The sequence below is a fragment of the Fringilla coelebs genome, assembly GCF_963513975.1.
Source record: "Fringilla coelebs genome assembly, chromosome: 15".
Lineage (NCBI taxonomy): Eukaryota > Metazoa > Chordata > Aves > Passeriformes > Fringillidae > Fringilla > Fringilla coelebs.
Window position 1 is genome coordinate 17,897,408 of NC_140041.1, and position 16,848 is coordinate 17,914,255.

Consider the following 16,848-nt stretch of genomic DNA (forward strand, 5'->3'; position numbering starts at 1 on the left):
GGTTCTGCCCTCAGGACACTGACACACACTCCGGTTCTGCCCTCAGGACACTGACACACACTCCGGTTCTGCCCTCAGGACACTGACACACACTCCGGTTCTGCCCTCAGGACATTCACACACACTCCGGTTCTGCCCTCAGGACACTGACACACACTCCGGTTCTGCCCTCAGGACACTGACACACACTCCGGTTCTGCCCTCAGGACACTGACACACACTCCGGTTCTGCCCTCAGGATATTCACACACACTCCGGTTCTGCCCTCAGGACACTGACACACACTCCGGTTCTGCCCTCAGGACATTCACACACACTCCGGTTCTGCCCTCAGGACACTGACACACACTCCGGTTCTGCCCTCAGGACATTCACACACACTCCGGTTCTGCCCTCAGGACACTGACACACGCTCCGGTTCTGCCCCCAGGACATTCACACACACTCCGGTTCTGCCCTCAGGACATTCACACACGCTCCGGTTCTGCCCTCAGGACACTGACACACACTCCGGTTCTGCCCTCAGGACACTGACACACACTCCGGTTCTGCCCCCAGGACATTCACACACACTCCGGTTCTGCCCTCAGGACATTCACACACGCTCCGGTTCTGCCCTCAGGACATTGACAGACACACAGACACAGTTTGCTTAAGCCGGGCTCCAGACACCTTCAGGCACCGAGGGAGGCCAGCAGGCTCCCGGCCTCGGCTACAGAGCAGAGGGGTTTATCCTGCGATGGTGTTTCCATTCTGTGTGCTCAGGACACAGCCCCTGTTCCCTTCCCAGTGGATGCTGAGCAGAGAACGGGGCCGTAAATCCTGAGCCCGCAAGAAATTCCCAACCAACACAGAAAGAAACTAAAACTATTCAGCCCTGGAGCTGATGGGATGCTCGGATCTAACAGCTCAGCCCAGCAGGCTCTTTGTTATGTTAAGCTCGGATTTATGTAAAGAATGGGCATAAAATGGAAGATTTCTTCTTGCAAGTCTTCTGCTGGAACGCACCTTTTCAGCAGGTGTTGCTCGTGGAGGACATTCAAATGCAAATTGTTGTGTTTTCGATCCCCTGGAGTGGCCAGCAATTCCTGTGCTCCGTAGGGAACAGAGTGGGTGTATGCTTGTTCTCTGCTTCACTGCAGTAACAGCAGATTATGTGCTTGACCCTACTGAGAGATCAAAATAAAACATAAACGGCTCCTTTGAATGTTGAAAGGTGCTGTGTGTGCTTTTAAAAAAAGGTAAATCAGGACATTTATAGCCCAGAATAATGCCCCACAGAAATACCGTACCATAGGTAACTCTAAAATTCAACCTCACCAACATAGGCATGTGGATGCAGGATGGAACTTGTAAATTTAACAAAAAGAAACCTTACTATATTTTTTTTTTTCCCTCCCAAATACCTTTGATCACCATTTAATTTCTATTTATTTCAAATCTAACCTGTAATCTCCTTAAGACAGGATTTGCCTTAGAGACTGGTCTGCAATGTGATTCCATAGTTGTGGAGTCTTTTTTTCTATCCTGGAACCTTTAGAAACTGCCAAAATAAAACTAATTAAATTAATGAAACAGATTGCATTACCACACTCTCTGTAAATTAAAACAACTTTCTCTGTGTTCAGCAAGTGGCAGGAAGGACAGAAATGGAGAGAAGGAACTATAAATTACAGAGGGGAATGGAGAAAATCAGAGGAATAGAACAATTGAAATGAAGGCAGGAAAAATGGTGAGCTCCATAAAGATGTGTTGCAGTAAATTGTTGGGATTGGCAGCTGAGGAAGATGAGTTTGGGTGGAGAGAGTGAGGGGATGTGGGGAAGCAGCAGATCCAGCTGGAGTTTGTGCACAGCACACATGGAAGGGGAATTGTTTGTGTGGGACATGAGGAACCTCTAAACTCAGCGTTAGTGAAATTGATTTGCTCTGTCATGGAACTCCAATCTGGAGGTGTGAGCAGTCCCAGCAGGTCTGAGTACTTCAGTAGGGAATAACTAATGGGGTGTGGAGTTTTCAGGTGTTGGACAGTGGGAACTCCGGGCAGCCTGGAAGTGCAGTGCCATGAAAGAAGCACCGCCAGTGCAGGGCTTTAAGGAGCAATCCTCACAAATGGACAGTAACCAGGGTTCCAGTGCAGCCAAACCCCTGAGTGCAGCTTCCCTCAGCTCCCTTGGAGCCAGGCTGTGTCAGAGCTGGCCCTGGAGTTGCCCAGTGGCTGGAATTAATGATGCTGCTGGTGTCCCAGGGGCTGGAGAGGTCCAGGCTGGCTGAGCTGTTCCTGCTGCAGCTGATCCCTCTCAGAGTGGGCACACAGGGCTCTGGAGGAGCGTGTGGATTTACAGGGACAGTTTGTCTTGGTGGACAGCAGATCCCTGTCCCAATACCTGCACCAGGGTGGAGGAACTTTAGAGAGGAGGTTCTCAGTCTGCAGTTCCAGCATCCCCACTGAGGCTTTGAGGCTCCCCACATTCCAGGATGAGGTTTTTATCCTCACTGCAGCCTTTGCAGGTTCTGCTGCAGGAGCACAGAGCTCTGCTGCCCTGCTCAACCCCAACTGCAGTCACAGTGGCTTCCTGAGCCTGCCACAGTGGCTTCCTGTGACACTGGGCAGGGCCGCCAAACCTCCCCAAGTCAGGTTTAGTGTTCACAGCTTTGCACAGTGCTAATAAATCCACTAGTCAGCATTTTCAAGGCATGATTGCTGGTGAGGAATGTTTAAGGTTTTCTAAGTTAAAAAGTGTAACCAGTGAAAACCACTGTATGTGAGCAATGCAGAGGGATACAGGCAAATAAACTGAACATAAATATGGGTCTTGGTTGTGTGCTGCAAACTCACTGCTCCTCTAACAGATTGGGAAAGTAATGCTCTTGCAACAATTGTTAATTATATTTAAGCTGGATTGAAATTTGTAAGTGAATTATTACAGAAAGTTAGTTTGGGATGAGAAAATCATCAGTCCTTCCTGTAATGTTGGTAACTGATTTCTGTGGCCCTATGAACACGGAGCTCATTTTGTTGGGTTTAGGGATGAGCATTAAATGATTTGGGAAACCTCACTGCAGTCTCATGTGCCCCAGAATTTTGCCCTGTAATCTGAAAAGTCAATTATGCGCTGCATTTCTTGTGAACAAGAGATGAAGTCAATGAGTGGGGCTTAATCTAATGTCCGTATGGAGAATTGATTGAAAGAGATTTCCAGAGTTGGGGTTGCTTTAAAAAAATAGTAATTGTGAGCCCGTGGGGTGAAGGACTGGCACTGTCTCACTGCTGAGATCTCACTTGGTAATTGTAAGGAAATGGAGTCTGAAGGTACTTCCTGTCTTATCTCCTACTCTGACTGGTTCCTGCCTTCTTCTGCAGCCTGTGCAGCTGCAGGTGCTGCTGGCAGCCACACTCTATCTCCATAGATTTCTCCATTTGGAGAAAATGGGCATCACACTGGAGCCAGGACAGATAGGGAGGCCAAACTCCTCAGCTTGGGCAAGGCAGCTTGGTAATTAATAGGGAATTGCTCATTAAAGTCTTCTGAGAAATTACAGAAGTCTCTTTAGCCACAAATATGTCAGAGCAACTTTTTGTTCCTTGTGGTGTTTCTGAGGTTATTCTACATCTGCAGCCAAGCCCTGTTGGCATCAAGAGTGCCCAACTGGTGAGGTGGGACCTTTCCTCACCTGTGGTCCCTGGAGATGAATCCTATTTCAAATAGGAATAGCAGGAAGGGTAAAACACCTTAATTAGAGGAGTGGGAACCCTACACAGGCCGTTCTCATCAGAGCTGGTTGCTGACAGAGCTCAAGGGGACAGGACAATGGAGGAAATGGAATTGACTGGGAATGTTTTGGATCTTTTGTATTTCCGAGCTGGAGGAGCAGCTGCCAACTGCCTGTGTCACTGTGTCCTTCTCTTTGGCACCTGTGTGGGCCTCAGCTCTGCTGGCTGTGAAAAATGGACAATAACATTTCATCCACACAAGAGTGATGTGGTTTAATTATAGTGAAGGTTTAAAAACAACTTGAGGATGAAGTGCTGTGTAAGTGCTGAATGTTATCCTTGACAATGACACAGGGATCAGAAAATTGGTCTTTCAGATGCATCAAGTTATTCCATAAATTACAAACTAATTTCTCTCCTTAAATGAAGAGTTACTGAGGCATTCAGCTTTCTTGCTAATTGTTTGACTTCAACAATTGTATGGATTTCAGTAAATTGACTGGTGGAGACAAATGTGTTTTCCAGCTCGACACTGTGTGACATACAACAATTGGAAATGGGCTGGCTGCAGACCAGAGCCAAGCACTGCCGGTGGTCCCCAAAAGAGAACAAATTTGTGGTGGGATTTTCTAGGGAGATTTCAAAAGGGCCTCTAACAGGCTGTCCCTCCTGAAGGCAGCTTGCCTTCGTGGTTTACCTGAGTAAAACCAAGTAACTCTTGTCTCACAGCCTTGTCTGCTTCTCCATGTCACTCAGAATCATTGGGGTTGTAGCTGGATCTTGCTGGGAGTTCAGTCTGTGATGGAGGCACTGCAGAGCCTGGGGTTCCACTCTCCCCTGGTCCCTCTGCCTCTCTCGTGGTACTTTTGAAACTCTTCCAAAGGCAGGGACGGGACATAAATGACAATGCAGTCAAGTTTTTTAAGTTGTGCTTAAAAAGATCAGCTTTGCCATGCAGTTTGTCTTTCAGTCAAAACCCAAAGAAATCAACCCAAAAATTAAGACCCAGCTCTTCCTGAGGTCTGCAGCTCTCCTGGGAGGGGTGGGAGCAAAGAAGTGCTGTCATCACAGGCAAGTATTTTCAGCTTTTTGATTTTGATAGAAAATGGACTGTGTGTCCCTGTCTGCTTTGTGTATTTTTGCATTCTGGATAAAAATAATGAAAGAACTCTGGTGATTAATAAAAATGGCAAGTTTGTCATTAGTTTAAAATATCACACGGTTTGAGGGGGAATATGTAAGGAAATTACAGATTGCTCTCAGTTAGTGTTTTACCTTGTGTTTTCTTACAGACCTTTTTTTTGTCATTGTCTCATCTTCTGGTTTCTTGTGGACTTGGAACCTCTTGTGCCAGGTGTATTTCAAGCAAGAGATGTATCTCTGTATTTTATGGATATCTGGTGGCATCTTCTCTCTCCCTTTCCTAATCCAATTCCGAGTAGGATCAATTTATGGAGTGCCCAGGCTCAGCCTGAATTCCTGTCAGAGCTCACCTGCAAATCCCAGCATGGTCCTTTGCAAGTCACTTCCTTTGGTAAAGTCAGGTCAGTTTTTAATTTCTCCTCCCAGGTAATCTTGTACATTCTGACTCTGAGCAACACCATTTGCAAGGGGCTTGCACATCAAGAGAAAGAATTCTTCACACCAAGAGCTTGCTCTGTTGCCTTTCCAGGATTGTTAATGGTTGGAAATTGTGTTGCCCTCATTCAGAGACTCTAACTCAGTCCAGGGAAAAAACATCCCATCAGCTCCAGAACAAAACAGGCTCTGATACTGGAATCAATGAAGCACTGGGATTTGTGGTGGCAGGGTGGGTGATTGGCAGCTGCTCCACAAAGCCACAGCAGAGATGATTGACATGAAAGATGTGATAAGGACACGTAGTGATCTGTGCAAAAATACAGTAAATGTTGCTTGTCCAAGAGCTTTGGGGAGTGTAGAGCTGGAGTGATGCAATCAGAATGGGAACTTTAAAAAATCCTTTTCCTTGGTCCTGTCACAGACAAGTCTGTGAAGTGACAAATGCCAGGAGTGAGAACATCTCTGTCAGGGGTCATTCAGCTGTGACTCTTGCACATCTGTCTTAGCAGCTCCAAAGGCAGAAGATGTATGCAATTAGAACCAATCTTGGTGATTTGCAGAGCATTGTTTGTGCTTTTTACTGCATTCCCTGGGATCAGGGCTGGATCTTGCCTTTGACTCTCTTTCTAGAGCTGGCCCAGTGAAACTCTCCCCACTCACCCTTCAGCAAATAATAAAAAGGAAAGTGCAAGCCTTCAACAGCTGTGTCACCACCCTCTGAGGAAATGTGTCGGTGTAGCCAATATTTCTCTATATTGCCCTAATCTAATCCTCCATGTGGGGCTTATCACAGAGCAGGGCCTGAGCTGCTGGAGCTGGATAATACTTTATTCTTAACAGTTCTGTCCCTACTGCTGCTGAAACCACTGTGCTGAGCAGCACAAACTCTGCTGGCAAAAGATACCTTTGCCAGCTTACATTTATTTCTGTTCACTGAAACAACTGGTTGGAAATGTGTGGTTGTTTCTCTTGGGTGTAGGCAAGGTAAGGCTTCCAAAGCATTGAGAAATGCTCTAAAAAATGCATTTTCCAGGCACAGTTCACACTAGTTTAGGAAATACAGAAATGAAACTGCAACAGAGGTACTTGATGCTGAAAAGGAAGCACCCAGTAATGGCTGCTCTGCTGCAAGATTGTGGGCTTCCTCTGTTTAGGCTCAGCCTAACTTCTGGAGTAAAAGGGGATGGAAAACTGTAAGGGAAATAAATGAACTGTACCCATGTAATTGTATTTGTTCTGAGAAAAAGATTGAGAATTACAGCCACTGTTTGCAAGCAATCTGCTCTTCACCCAGGGTTCATCCCTTGTGTTTGGAGACCTGCACTCTGGATAATCCTGGCAGAGCCTCTGGCACTGCTCTGCTGGCACCTGGGGTTTACTGAGAGCTCCTTCTCCACCTCTGGTGCCTCAGTCTAGGACATGTCTGGGGTGCTCTGTTTGTTCTGCTTTGGCAAAAATGTTCTGAAATCTAGAATTTCATGCCGCACCCTTCAAGGGACACAATTCTGTAGGAAATTCCCTTGGTGAAACACACAATGCAAGGTGAAGGACTGGATCCCAAAAGAATTACCAGGATTGAATCAAGTTATGCCTTAATGAAAATGGAGAAGTCTCAGTCAGGATTCTGCATAAAAGCAGCCACATATCCCCAGTGCAGGAAGGAACAGAGGAGGAAGGAGAAAATCTCTTGTCCTCTCTGAGATGAAGAAGGAAAGATGTAAAAATCAGTGCTGTTTAAAATTTGGTAAATAGAATATAATCAGTCCTCACAAAGCATCCTCTGTGCTCATCTGTGCTTGCAGGCACAGAACAGACTTGGCAACTGTCTCCTGCATGAAATAGGAAAGGTTTAAATGCTTGTGTAAGCTCTTCAAACAAAACAGCTCTTTAGAGTTAAAACACTGTTCTCTAGGACATTGTATCTGGGAAATGTGAAACAGTTTCTCTGCCTGTTCACCATGGGTTCCTAGTTCTGTGTGAGAGGGGTTTGGAAATCTTTTTCTCTGTGGTACATGGAATTTTTTGTCATTGCAAAGGGTTTTCCTCTAGGGAATAAATTTAATATAAAAGGGATTCCTGATACTCATGATATTTTCCCCTCAGAATGAAATCAAATTGGCTGATGAATGCAGGCTTGGACCAGCGACAGAACAGATGAATCCTCTTCTGCCGGCCGACTGAGTCAAGAATACTTTGTCACATCAGTAGTTACAATTTGACTTCAGTTTTGCTTTTTCTCCACCAATCTCAATTTGGTTTGAATTTCTGAAGTCACCCGGGGTGAGTCAGATGTGGTCAGGCCAGAGGAAGTTCTTGAATCATTCCCAAATGAGGGAAAACATGAGTCAGTTCCGAGGGTTCAGCACGTTGGGATACAAAGCTGCACAGATCTTTCCAGGTCCAGGGGGAGAGAAGGAGCCCAGGCTGGAGGTGCTGGATTGCAGGGCTCTGGTGGCTGCAGGACCGAGAACTGCGGATGTGTTTTCCACAGGGAGGACACAATTCCTGGCACTCATGAGCATTCCTGCTGCAGCTGGAGCAGCCTGGCTGCACAGATTGCAATTAATGCCGGTGCTTCCCCCAGAGTCCTGGGCAAACCTGGGCTCCTGGCAGGGCCCACAGGAGCAGGCACTGCTCAGCACCGAGGGAAAAGCTCTCCACCACAGTGACACAGCAAAACTCCTTTTAAATGTGCTTGGGTTTTGGATGCTGGTGCTTCCTGTCCATCAGCACAGGCAAAACACATTGCAGAGTCCAGAGGAGCTGCTACAGTGCAGAGCACTGGGGGTGGGGCTACAAAACCAGGTGAAAAATCCTCTGATAAAGGCAGGACCTCAGTGATAATTTTAATTTACAGCCAGGAATGTGCCAAGGCAAATCCCTTTCTTTGAGCTGCTCTTTCCTGATTCGTAGCCCATTGCTGCTGCCTCATTACCCCCCTGGCCTCCGGTGGGGCAGTAAATCTGGAGGCCTAATGGTGCACAGGGCCCTTGGAGGACAGCCCTGCCTTTTCAAATATTCATTTCTATGCGGATCAGGGATGTCCCAGTCTGGCTGTAATCAGGGGAAGAGGGAAGGAGACAAATAATCACTGAACATGACTGTTTAGGGAGCAATTCCTGTCAAAAAAACAATCAGCAGCAGAGGTGGATGTGAGCTAGCCCTGCAGCCCCAAGCACAAGGAGTGATGGGGGCCTGTTTGATCCCCATAAACTCTGATTTGCTTCCTCCTTCACCCCCAGCCAGCTGCTTCCCTCAGCTGGGCTGAAATGCCAGTTGTTCTCTGGGAGGAGGGAAAGGTGCCAGGCTGGGGGAGCTGCCCTTCTTTGTGCAGACCCTGCTGCAGGAGCACCAGCCCTGCCCTGCAGGGACAGGGCACCGAGCACAGCACCCTGCAGGGCACCTCAGCCCCAGGAATGTTCTTGTTTCTCCAGGTGGTGCCAGCTGGGGCAGGGATTGCAGGGCAGGAGCAGCAGCACAGCTCTCCTCCAGCTCAGAGCTTGGGTTATTCCAGGTGGAACAGACCCCTGGGCTATGAAATCAGTTTGCAGCAAGTTTGCAGCCCCTGGGATTTGAGCTGATCCCAGACTGATCTCACCCAGCTTAAGGAGCAGTCAGCAGGAGTCATGGTGCCACTAATCCTGATTTAAATGGGAGTTAGAGGGCTTGGATTCCACATCTCCAGAATCATTCCTTGTGCCATCCAGACCTCATCAAAGTGTCCTGGGGAAAATTATTTTAACCCAAAAATTGGTTAAAATTTTGGTGTGTGTTCACACAAGAACCCGGGGCTCAGGGCGACTGAGCTGTGAGCTCCCAGAACATCCCCCTGTGCTCAGTCCTGGGGTTTATTCAGAGGCACAGCTCCAGGCTGGGCTTTTCTTTATATTATCAGAATAACAGCACTAGCAAGGGTGTGTCCATCTCTTCATCCTAGTGGGTAAATGCTACATTTTTCCTTGAGGAGAGATATTTAAACATTCATACGATAATGAAGAAAAGAACCCAACCATACAAAATTTATATAAACTCATATCTGGCCCTCTGTGAAAAAGTAATCCAGAGGCCACAGAACTGCAGGGCTGGCTCAGCCAGGCAGTGTCACAGAGAGCTCTTTCTCTTTAATTTTTTATTTGGATCCTCTCTGTATGTAGGTCACAATGACTTAAAAGAGCAGGCACTGACCAGACAAAACCAAACGTCTCAGAACAAAGCCATTGTTGCAGGAGGAGGATTTTTTTCTCAGACAAGACCCTAAATCAGCACTGAAGGATTGCAGCATTCCCTGAGATTCCCACTCCCAGCATGGGCAGAGCTGCAGCGCCCTGTGCTCTGCTGGGCTGGCTCCTGCTGGGGAGGGCTGGGAGCTGCTCCCTGGGCTGACCCATGGAATCCATCCTGGCTGGGCCCCCTGCCTCAGGAGCAGAGGAGGGATGGGCAGCCTCTCCCTGCAGCTCCCACCCCTGAGAGCATCGCTCCATGGCCAACGCCACTGCAGGGACTCACTCCCTGCTTCCCGGGGGGAATTCCTCCTTCTTGCAGGGACACACAGCCCACACACCTTCCCTGAGCTGCTCTCCAATTTTGGGGAGGGAAAGCAGATCCTGGGTTCGGCCCTGGCTCAGCCTTGTGCCAGCACAGAGCAGCAGGGAGTACCAATAACCTGCAAGGTTTTGTTTTGGGAGAGGAGGGGGAGGCAGCCAAAGGTTGGTGCTCAGGAGGTTCAAATGCTCTGGCCAAGGAGTCTTAGTGAGCCCTGGCTTGCAAACATTGCTGGGTGGCAACAGTTCAAATAAAAATCCCCAAAAAACCAGATCTGAACAGGCCCTGAGTACAGATCACAGGTAGAAAAGCTCTGTAGAAAAGCAGGTTAAAACCCAACAGATTCCCCTTCAGCTTCAAAACCCATATTGTGCCCCTAAACTTTGCATCAGGGGGTTGGAAATGGAGGATCTTCAGTGTCCTTCCAACCTAAACCAGTCTGTGATCCTGTGATCCTGAATTTTGTAAATGTGACAAAACCCCCAGTTCTGACACAGGGAGAGCTGAAATTTTGGTTTCTTTACCAATCCTGCCTTTTAGGACAGAGCTGCAGCTTGGCCCTGGAATTCCCAGGGCAGGGTTCAGCAGCAGGGAGCTGGCACTGGATGGTGCTGTGGCCCAGCACAGGTGAGCTCACCTGGCTGCCAGACAAATCCTGCTGCTCCTGGAACCACCAGGGGAGCCACAGGGACAGCCAGGATCCTGCTTTACTCCTGGGTGCAAATTCTTTTCAAAAGCAGATTTTGCAAGAGCATTTTGTGCCCGAGGAAACAGAATTTAGGGAAGTTGGCTCCTACCCAGTCACTGAGCTTTTAAGCACCCTCAGAGCGACCTGTGCATGTTACCAGTCTGAGCCACTGGAAAAGGTAGGTTTAGGTTAAAAATAAAGTTTTTAAAAATATACCAGTTTCCAGATCACAGAATATTCTGACTTGGAAGGGACCCACAAGGATCATCAAGTCCAACTCTTAAGCCCATACAGGGACGGAACACACAAACCTGGTGTTCTCAGCACCCTGCTCTGATCAACTGAACCAATCTGGCTTTTTTTAGGGGCTTTCTGGCCCCAGATGCTTTCCCATTGTTTAGGAGGGAAACAGCTGTTGTTTGGTACTCTGGAGTAAAGCAACACTTAAGTAGAAGTTCAGATTTTGAAATGTTTTCCAGATTTTTCTTCTGATTCTGGAAGGAATCTTTAAGAGAAATGTGGCTTATTCCAGGGTTTGAGAAAATCACAGCTGTTACCAAGCCAGTCTAATTTTCCCACTTTTCCATCAATGTTGTTTGATTAATAAGAGCCAGCTTAGTGCTGAGCAACTCAGGAATAAATCAAACTGTAGAAGAGGGACACCAGATGTAATAAAAGCAGCTCCTAGAACAAGGGGATGCAAAGATCTGCTTGGTGTGGAGGTGGGGAAGGACTAGCACGTGAGATGTGTGTATTTTCTCTGCCACAGAAGTATATTTTCTTCTCCTGATAAATGTATCCAAGGCAATATAAACAATTTCAAAGAGCTGAAAGTATGCAGTGAGATGTTGCTGTGGATCACACACATCAAAGCAGAGCTGAGGCCCAGAAGAGGCTTTCTGTGCAAAGAAAACTGGCTTTTCTTGTATTTCAAGGAAAGAAATCCTTCTCTGCTTCTCAGACTCCCTCTGTCCCTGCACACTTGTCTTGGATCAACATTTTCAGGGGCACTTACTAAACACTGCACTGGCATAAGAAAAATTCACTCAAATATTGGTTTCTCCTTTGTGCCTTTGAGATTATTTCAAATCAAATCCCTCTTTGGTTCCTGAGGTGGTTTCTCCCCGGCTCCAGGCAGGTGCTGCTCCACCTGAGCCCTCTCCCAGGTGAGCTGCAGGGGAAGGGAGAACAGGAAAGGCTTCAGAGGGTGACACAGAGAGGAGAGGACCTGGGAACACCAAAAGGTCAACTGCAAACCAGATGTGGCCTCAGAGAAAGAAAAGAGCAGTGTTTCAATTGAATGTTCCCTTTGACAGAGCTTGGGGAGAAAAAACTGAGGGAATGCTCTGGAACAGCAGGATTTCTCTGGGTGGGAAGCCACAGCCTGTGAGGAAATCCCAGTTAGATTCCCTGGAGGATAAGCTCCATTTGGAGCCGTGTTATCTGATGTGTCAGCAAGGACAAGAACACTGATATTATCAAGTAATAATACCTTTACAACCCAGCCCATGAGCTGTGTAGATAAAGGGGATGGGTGGCTTTGGGGTTTGTTCAGAAAAGTCCAGAAGAGTTGCAATGATTCCTCTCTTCAAGGCCGTCAGTTATTCACTTTATTAGAACTTTAGATATTTCTATATAAGAAATCCATAGAGAGAGGAGCTTTAACTCTGATTTTTGACCAGAAGAGTCTGCAGATAAAGCTGAATTATATCTTCTTTTTAGCAACCTTTGAACTATTGTCTATATTAGACTAAAACCATTGGAGTTCAAAATATTCCACAGTGGCTCTTAATCCAAGGATGATACTTCAAAGGAATCTGAGCAGTTTTGTGGGAGCCCAATTGAGAACAGCCAAAATTAGCCTTCCTGTGCCTCTTCAGGATACACAAATCCAAACCGGCGTAACAAAATTCAAGTCTTCTGTTACAGTTGGTAAAAATCAAGGTAGCTTCCCATTTCTGCTGTTCATCCCTATCCCATTTAACTAGATATCAGTGAATTTAACTGCTGATAACATTTACTAGAAGATAACTCATTAAAGGGAAGAATCCTGGAGAAAGGAGAGAATGGAATTCCCAAGAAGTTGTGGTACCAGGTACATTTTCCCCAGGTTTAGTTTTCTGTCCCTGTAATTCCCAGCCCAGACCCCAGCAGTGCCCCTGAGGTTCCACCTGGAGATCAGGAACACCAGAGGGATCCAAGCCCTTTCTACAGAGGCTCTGCCAGCCTGTGCAGCCTGGATGAATCCTTTGGTTGTCTTGTTTTTCTGGATATTTCTTTTCTGGAGGTCCAGACACACTGAAGGTTCTCCTGATGGAGTGTTGTCACACAAAATAATTGAATTTTCTTTTAAGGAGTCCCCAAAACTATGGGATTTTTGTGCCTTCCTGCCCTGCAGGTGTTCCTGTCCCTGAACGTTTGTGAGCTCCAGTTTTTCCTGGTTTTGTCAGGCAGGTCCACATTCCCTCTGAAGCAGGGACAGGCTCTGGGTTGTGTCACCTGTGGAGCTTGGCAGGTGCATTTCTGTGCAGTCTCTGAGCTCTGCCCAAGCTGTGTAATATTTCAGCCCCACTCTGGTGATGAATTCTCAGCTCTTTAGGGCTGGAGAGCAGCAACACCTCGGACCAGACTAAACGGGCACTTAACGAGGCCGAGTGTAACAGGGCTCCCCTGGAATTACCCAGCACATTAAGGCCAAATGAGCTCATCCTGAATTCATTAGCAATGATTACTCTGAGTGCCAGAGGAATTAATAATCATTAGCATTTCCTAAGGAGGGCTGCCGGATCTGGCTGCTTGGGGCTCCACAGGCTTCCCCAGGCAGTTGCATTCGAGGGAGTCATTAACTGCAGCTCTGTGGGCACTGCAGAGTTCCCTCTGATATCTTCAATCCGCACTCCCAGTTCAGTTGCAATCCAGCTCTAAAAGCACTTCAAAGCCCGGCACTGCCTGGCTCAGTCACTGCTGGAATTACCTCCCTTATCCTCGTTTTGTCTCTGAGTGAATCTCCCTGGCTTTCTGCAACTCTTCTGAAAGGTTAATAAACCTGGGAGGCTGCTGGGAGCCACCCAAGGGCAAGGGGACTTCACAGACAAAAGGAATGCAAAAACGCTGTGTTATTATTTTGTGCAAGCAAATTCTCAAAGTAAAGATATCCAAGGCTTTGATTTGGCTCCTTAAAGCTCCCTCTGTTCCCAGCAGCATTTGAAGACTCGGGTGTTTTGCATATCAGAGGCTGCTGACTTGGAGGCACCGGGAATTCACTGCTCACTTTGGATGACCTTTTCCTTTGGGGATGAGCTTCCACAAGAGTTTTACTCCTCTGACAACTTACTCCTGTTCACTGTCTCCAAATGCCACACACTTAGAATTTACATCATCCTGGTACATTCAAATACAGCAAAGAGCTTTTCTGCATAGCTGCTCCTTGTAACCAGCAGAATCAAATCATGGCGTTATGAAACCTCCTGTCCATGTCTATATGGAGCTGTCAGCATTTTTGTATCTCATCATGGAACAGCTATCAATATAATCTGATCTTTATGGACAGGGAGCATAAAAGCTCAATACCGTTCATATAATCTGATTATCTCCTTCCTTTTACACAGGACTGGGCTGTTTTCCTTATCCAGTTTGATCTCTGTCCCAAGGTCCCTGTGGTGTTACTCTGCCAGTGGAATTGTCCCCTTGCAAATTTTATGTGAGCAGGAGAGTTTATGGCTTGAGTTCATGGACCTCCTTCCCAAGGTTGTGCAGATCCCTCTGGAGCAGAGCAGCAAGGGCTGAGGCTCCCATAGCTGTGCCACCCCTGCCCTGCTCCCTGTGCCAATGCTGCTTTCCTCTTTACAGCTGGGGCCTCAGCACTGGGGTCCAGCTGGGAAAGGAAGTTTCCTTTCATTGGATTCAGCAATCTTGGGATTAAGCTGAGGGAGTTTTAATTAACAAACTAAGCATCAAATATGTTTTCAGGATAGTCAGAGCCATTTTGCAGCCACTTTTAAACCAAAAGGGCAAAGGAAACCCTGGTTGTGACACAAGTTTCCCCAGGTCTTTTTCTGCAGAGCTGAGAACTGGTGCATGGTTCATTTATATTTTACTTTTATTCCATCCAGAATCTAAAACCAGTGAAATCTTAAAAGTAAAAATGCATATTTTGTTTTAATCTGCTCTAAAGGAAAGTTGAGCGTTTGGCCTTGATTCCTGCTGATCTCCAGGTTATTGGCAAGGATGCACAATTGCCTGATGACCTTGATTGTCACAGGTCGATGGCATCGATGGCATCGCGGTGACTCAGGGGCCATAAAGCTCCACTTCCAAGGGGTGTGGGCCAGGTGGGCTGAGAGCTGGGGCTGCTCTATAAAGCCAGGGCTCAGCCCAGCTGGTGCATCCTGCTCCATCCAGCTGCTGCTCTGCTTCCCAGGCTCATCCCAAGGGAACCATGGCATTCTCAGGCAAATACGAGTTCGAGGCCGACGAGAACTACGATGCCTTTGTGCAGAAGATTGGTGAGTCTGGCTGGGGTCAGGCATGGGGCATGGATTGGGAAAGATACTGGGAAAAGGCTGGGAGAGCTGAGATTGTTAGCCTGGAGAGGAGAAACTTTGGGGTGACCCAGCTGTGGCCTCCCAGTGCCTGAAGGGGCTACAGGAAGGATGGAGAGAGACTTTACAAGGAATGGAGTGACAGGACAAGGGGGAAGGGATTCAGATTTGCAGGGTGTAGGTTTAGATGGGCTATTAGGAAGAAATTCTTCCCTGGAAGGGTGGGCAGGCCCTGGCACAGGATGCCCAGAGAAGCTGTGGCTGCCCCTGGATCCCTGGCTGGACACTGGGGCTTGGAGTAGCCTAGCATAATGGAAGGTGTTCCTGCCCCTGTCAGGGGTTTGGATGATCTTTAAGTTCCCTCCCAACCCAAACTGTCCAAAGATTCCATGTGCCTCTTGTTAAAGAGCAAGAGCAAATATCCAAATAGGTATGTGCAGCTAAATAGCAAAGGCCCAAGGTCCCACAGATGAAACTCCAAGCATTGCATGTGTAGGTTAAGGAGAAGGGAATATTTTATGTACTTTGTACATTTTCCCTGTGTATTGTTTCTTAAGGAAAAGAATGCAAGATTTGTTTTAGCAAACGTCTTAATGTACTAATATCTTTCTTTGCATCAGTAATTTCAACTCAGAGCTTTGATATTGTAAAAAAATTAAAAATAAGAAATCAACAACAAATCAGATGCTCTGAGAACAAACACACCACTACCATCCTTCAGTTCAAATTCAGCTTAGATTTGACAAACTCTGTGTTTTTGTTGTTTAAGGTCTCCCCAGTGACAAGGTTGAAATGGGAAGGAACTGCAAGATTGTGACAGAGGTGGTGCAGAATGGGAATGACTTCACGTGGACACAGCACTTCCCAGGAGGCCACACCACCACCAACACCTTCACCGTGGGCAAGGAGGCAGACATGGAGACCATGGGAGGGAAGAAATTCAAGGTAAATTCACAGAGCTCCTCAGCTCCCCAGCCTCAGGTGGATTTGGATTTTGGGTGAAAAGCAAACCTGTGTCAGGCCTAGTGAAGGTGTCCCTGGGGTTCCATCATCACTGATTCCTGGGCTGCCTGCCAGGACTGTTCTCAGAGCTGTTAATGAGTCATGTGCAGATCTGGAACCTGCAGGAACTGGAAGATGACCAAGTGTCTATTTAACCTGAGAACATTCAAGAACTAAAGCCCACAGATTTCAGCCCTGTGCAACACACAAACTCTGTCTCATAAACTTCCAGCACCAGGTGTGCAGGTGTTTACAGAATCTGGCAACAGAAATTCCAGCAACCCCAGCAACATGAACCCTTTCTCTCTCACAGGCAACTGTCAAAATGGAAGATGGGAAACTTGTAGCTGATTTCCCCAACTACCGCCACACTGCAGAGATCTGTGGGGGGAAGCTGGTAGAGGTGAGTGCTCAAAGATCCAGGGTAGTTCATAAAAAACAAAGAGAATACTCAACATTTGAAATTTAGGAAAAAATCTTAAGTGAAGGACAGGCCCTGAGCCATCCCCAGGGCTGATCCCCTGGGACTCTGGGGCTCCGATTACACTGTTCAACTAAAGATTTGGGTTGTTCTTTTTTCCAGATTTCTACTTCTTCTGGTGTAGTCTACAAAAGGACCAGCAAAAAGATTGCCTAAGGCAGCAAGGCCAATCTCTTCCAGTGCACTGAAAGGCAACAATAAAATAAATAAAATAAAGTTCTGTCTTCGTCTCTTTCTTGGTTTTACAAACATCATCATGTTAATGCTGACCCCATTCCTAAATATCTGACGGGGGTGAA

At 47.1% G+C, this 16,848-nt stretch overlaps 1 protein-coding gene across 1 annotated transcript; it reads left to right on the forward strand.

Moving 5' to 3' along the window:
* Positions 1 to 13,801: 13,801 nt before the first annotated feature.
* On the forward strand, positions 13,802 to 16,705 carry FABP6 (fatty acid binding protein 6; the record flags this gene model as incomplete). Its single annotated transcript, XM_084216090.1, has 5 exons — positions 13,802 to 13,909; positions 14,946 to 15,030; positions 15,836 to 16,011; positions 16,382 to 16,471; positions 16,652 to 16,705. 5 exons carry the CDS (start codon positions 13,802 to 13,804, stop codon positions 16,703 to 16,705), a joined length of 513 nt encoding a protein of 170 aa, XP_084072216.1.
* Between the last annotated feature and the right edge of the window lie 143 nt (positions 16,706 to 16,848).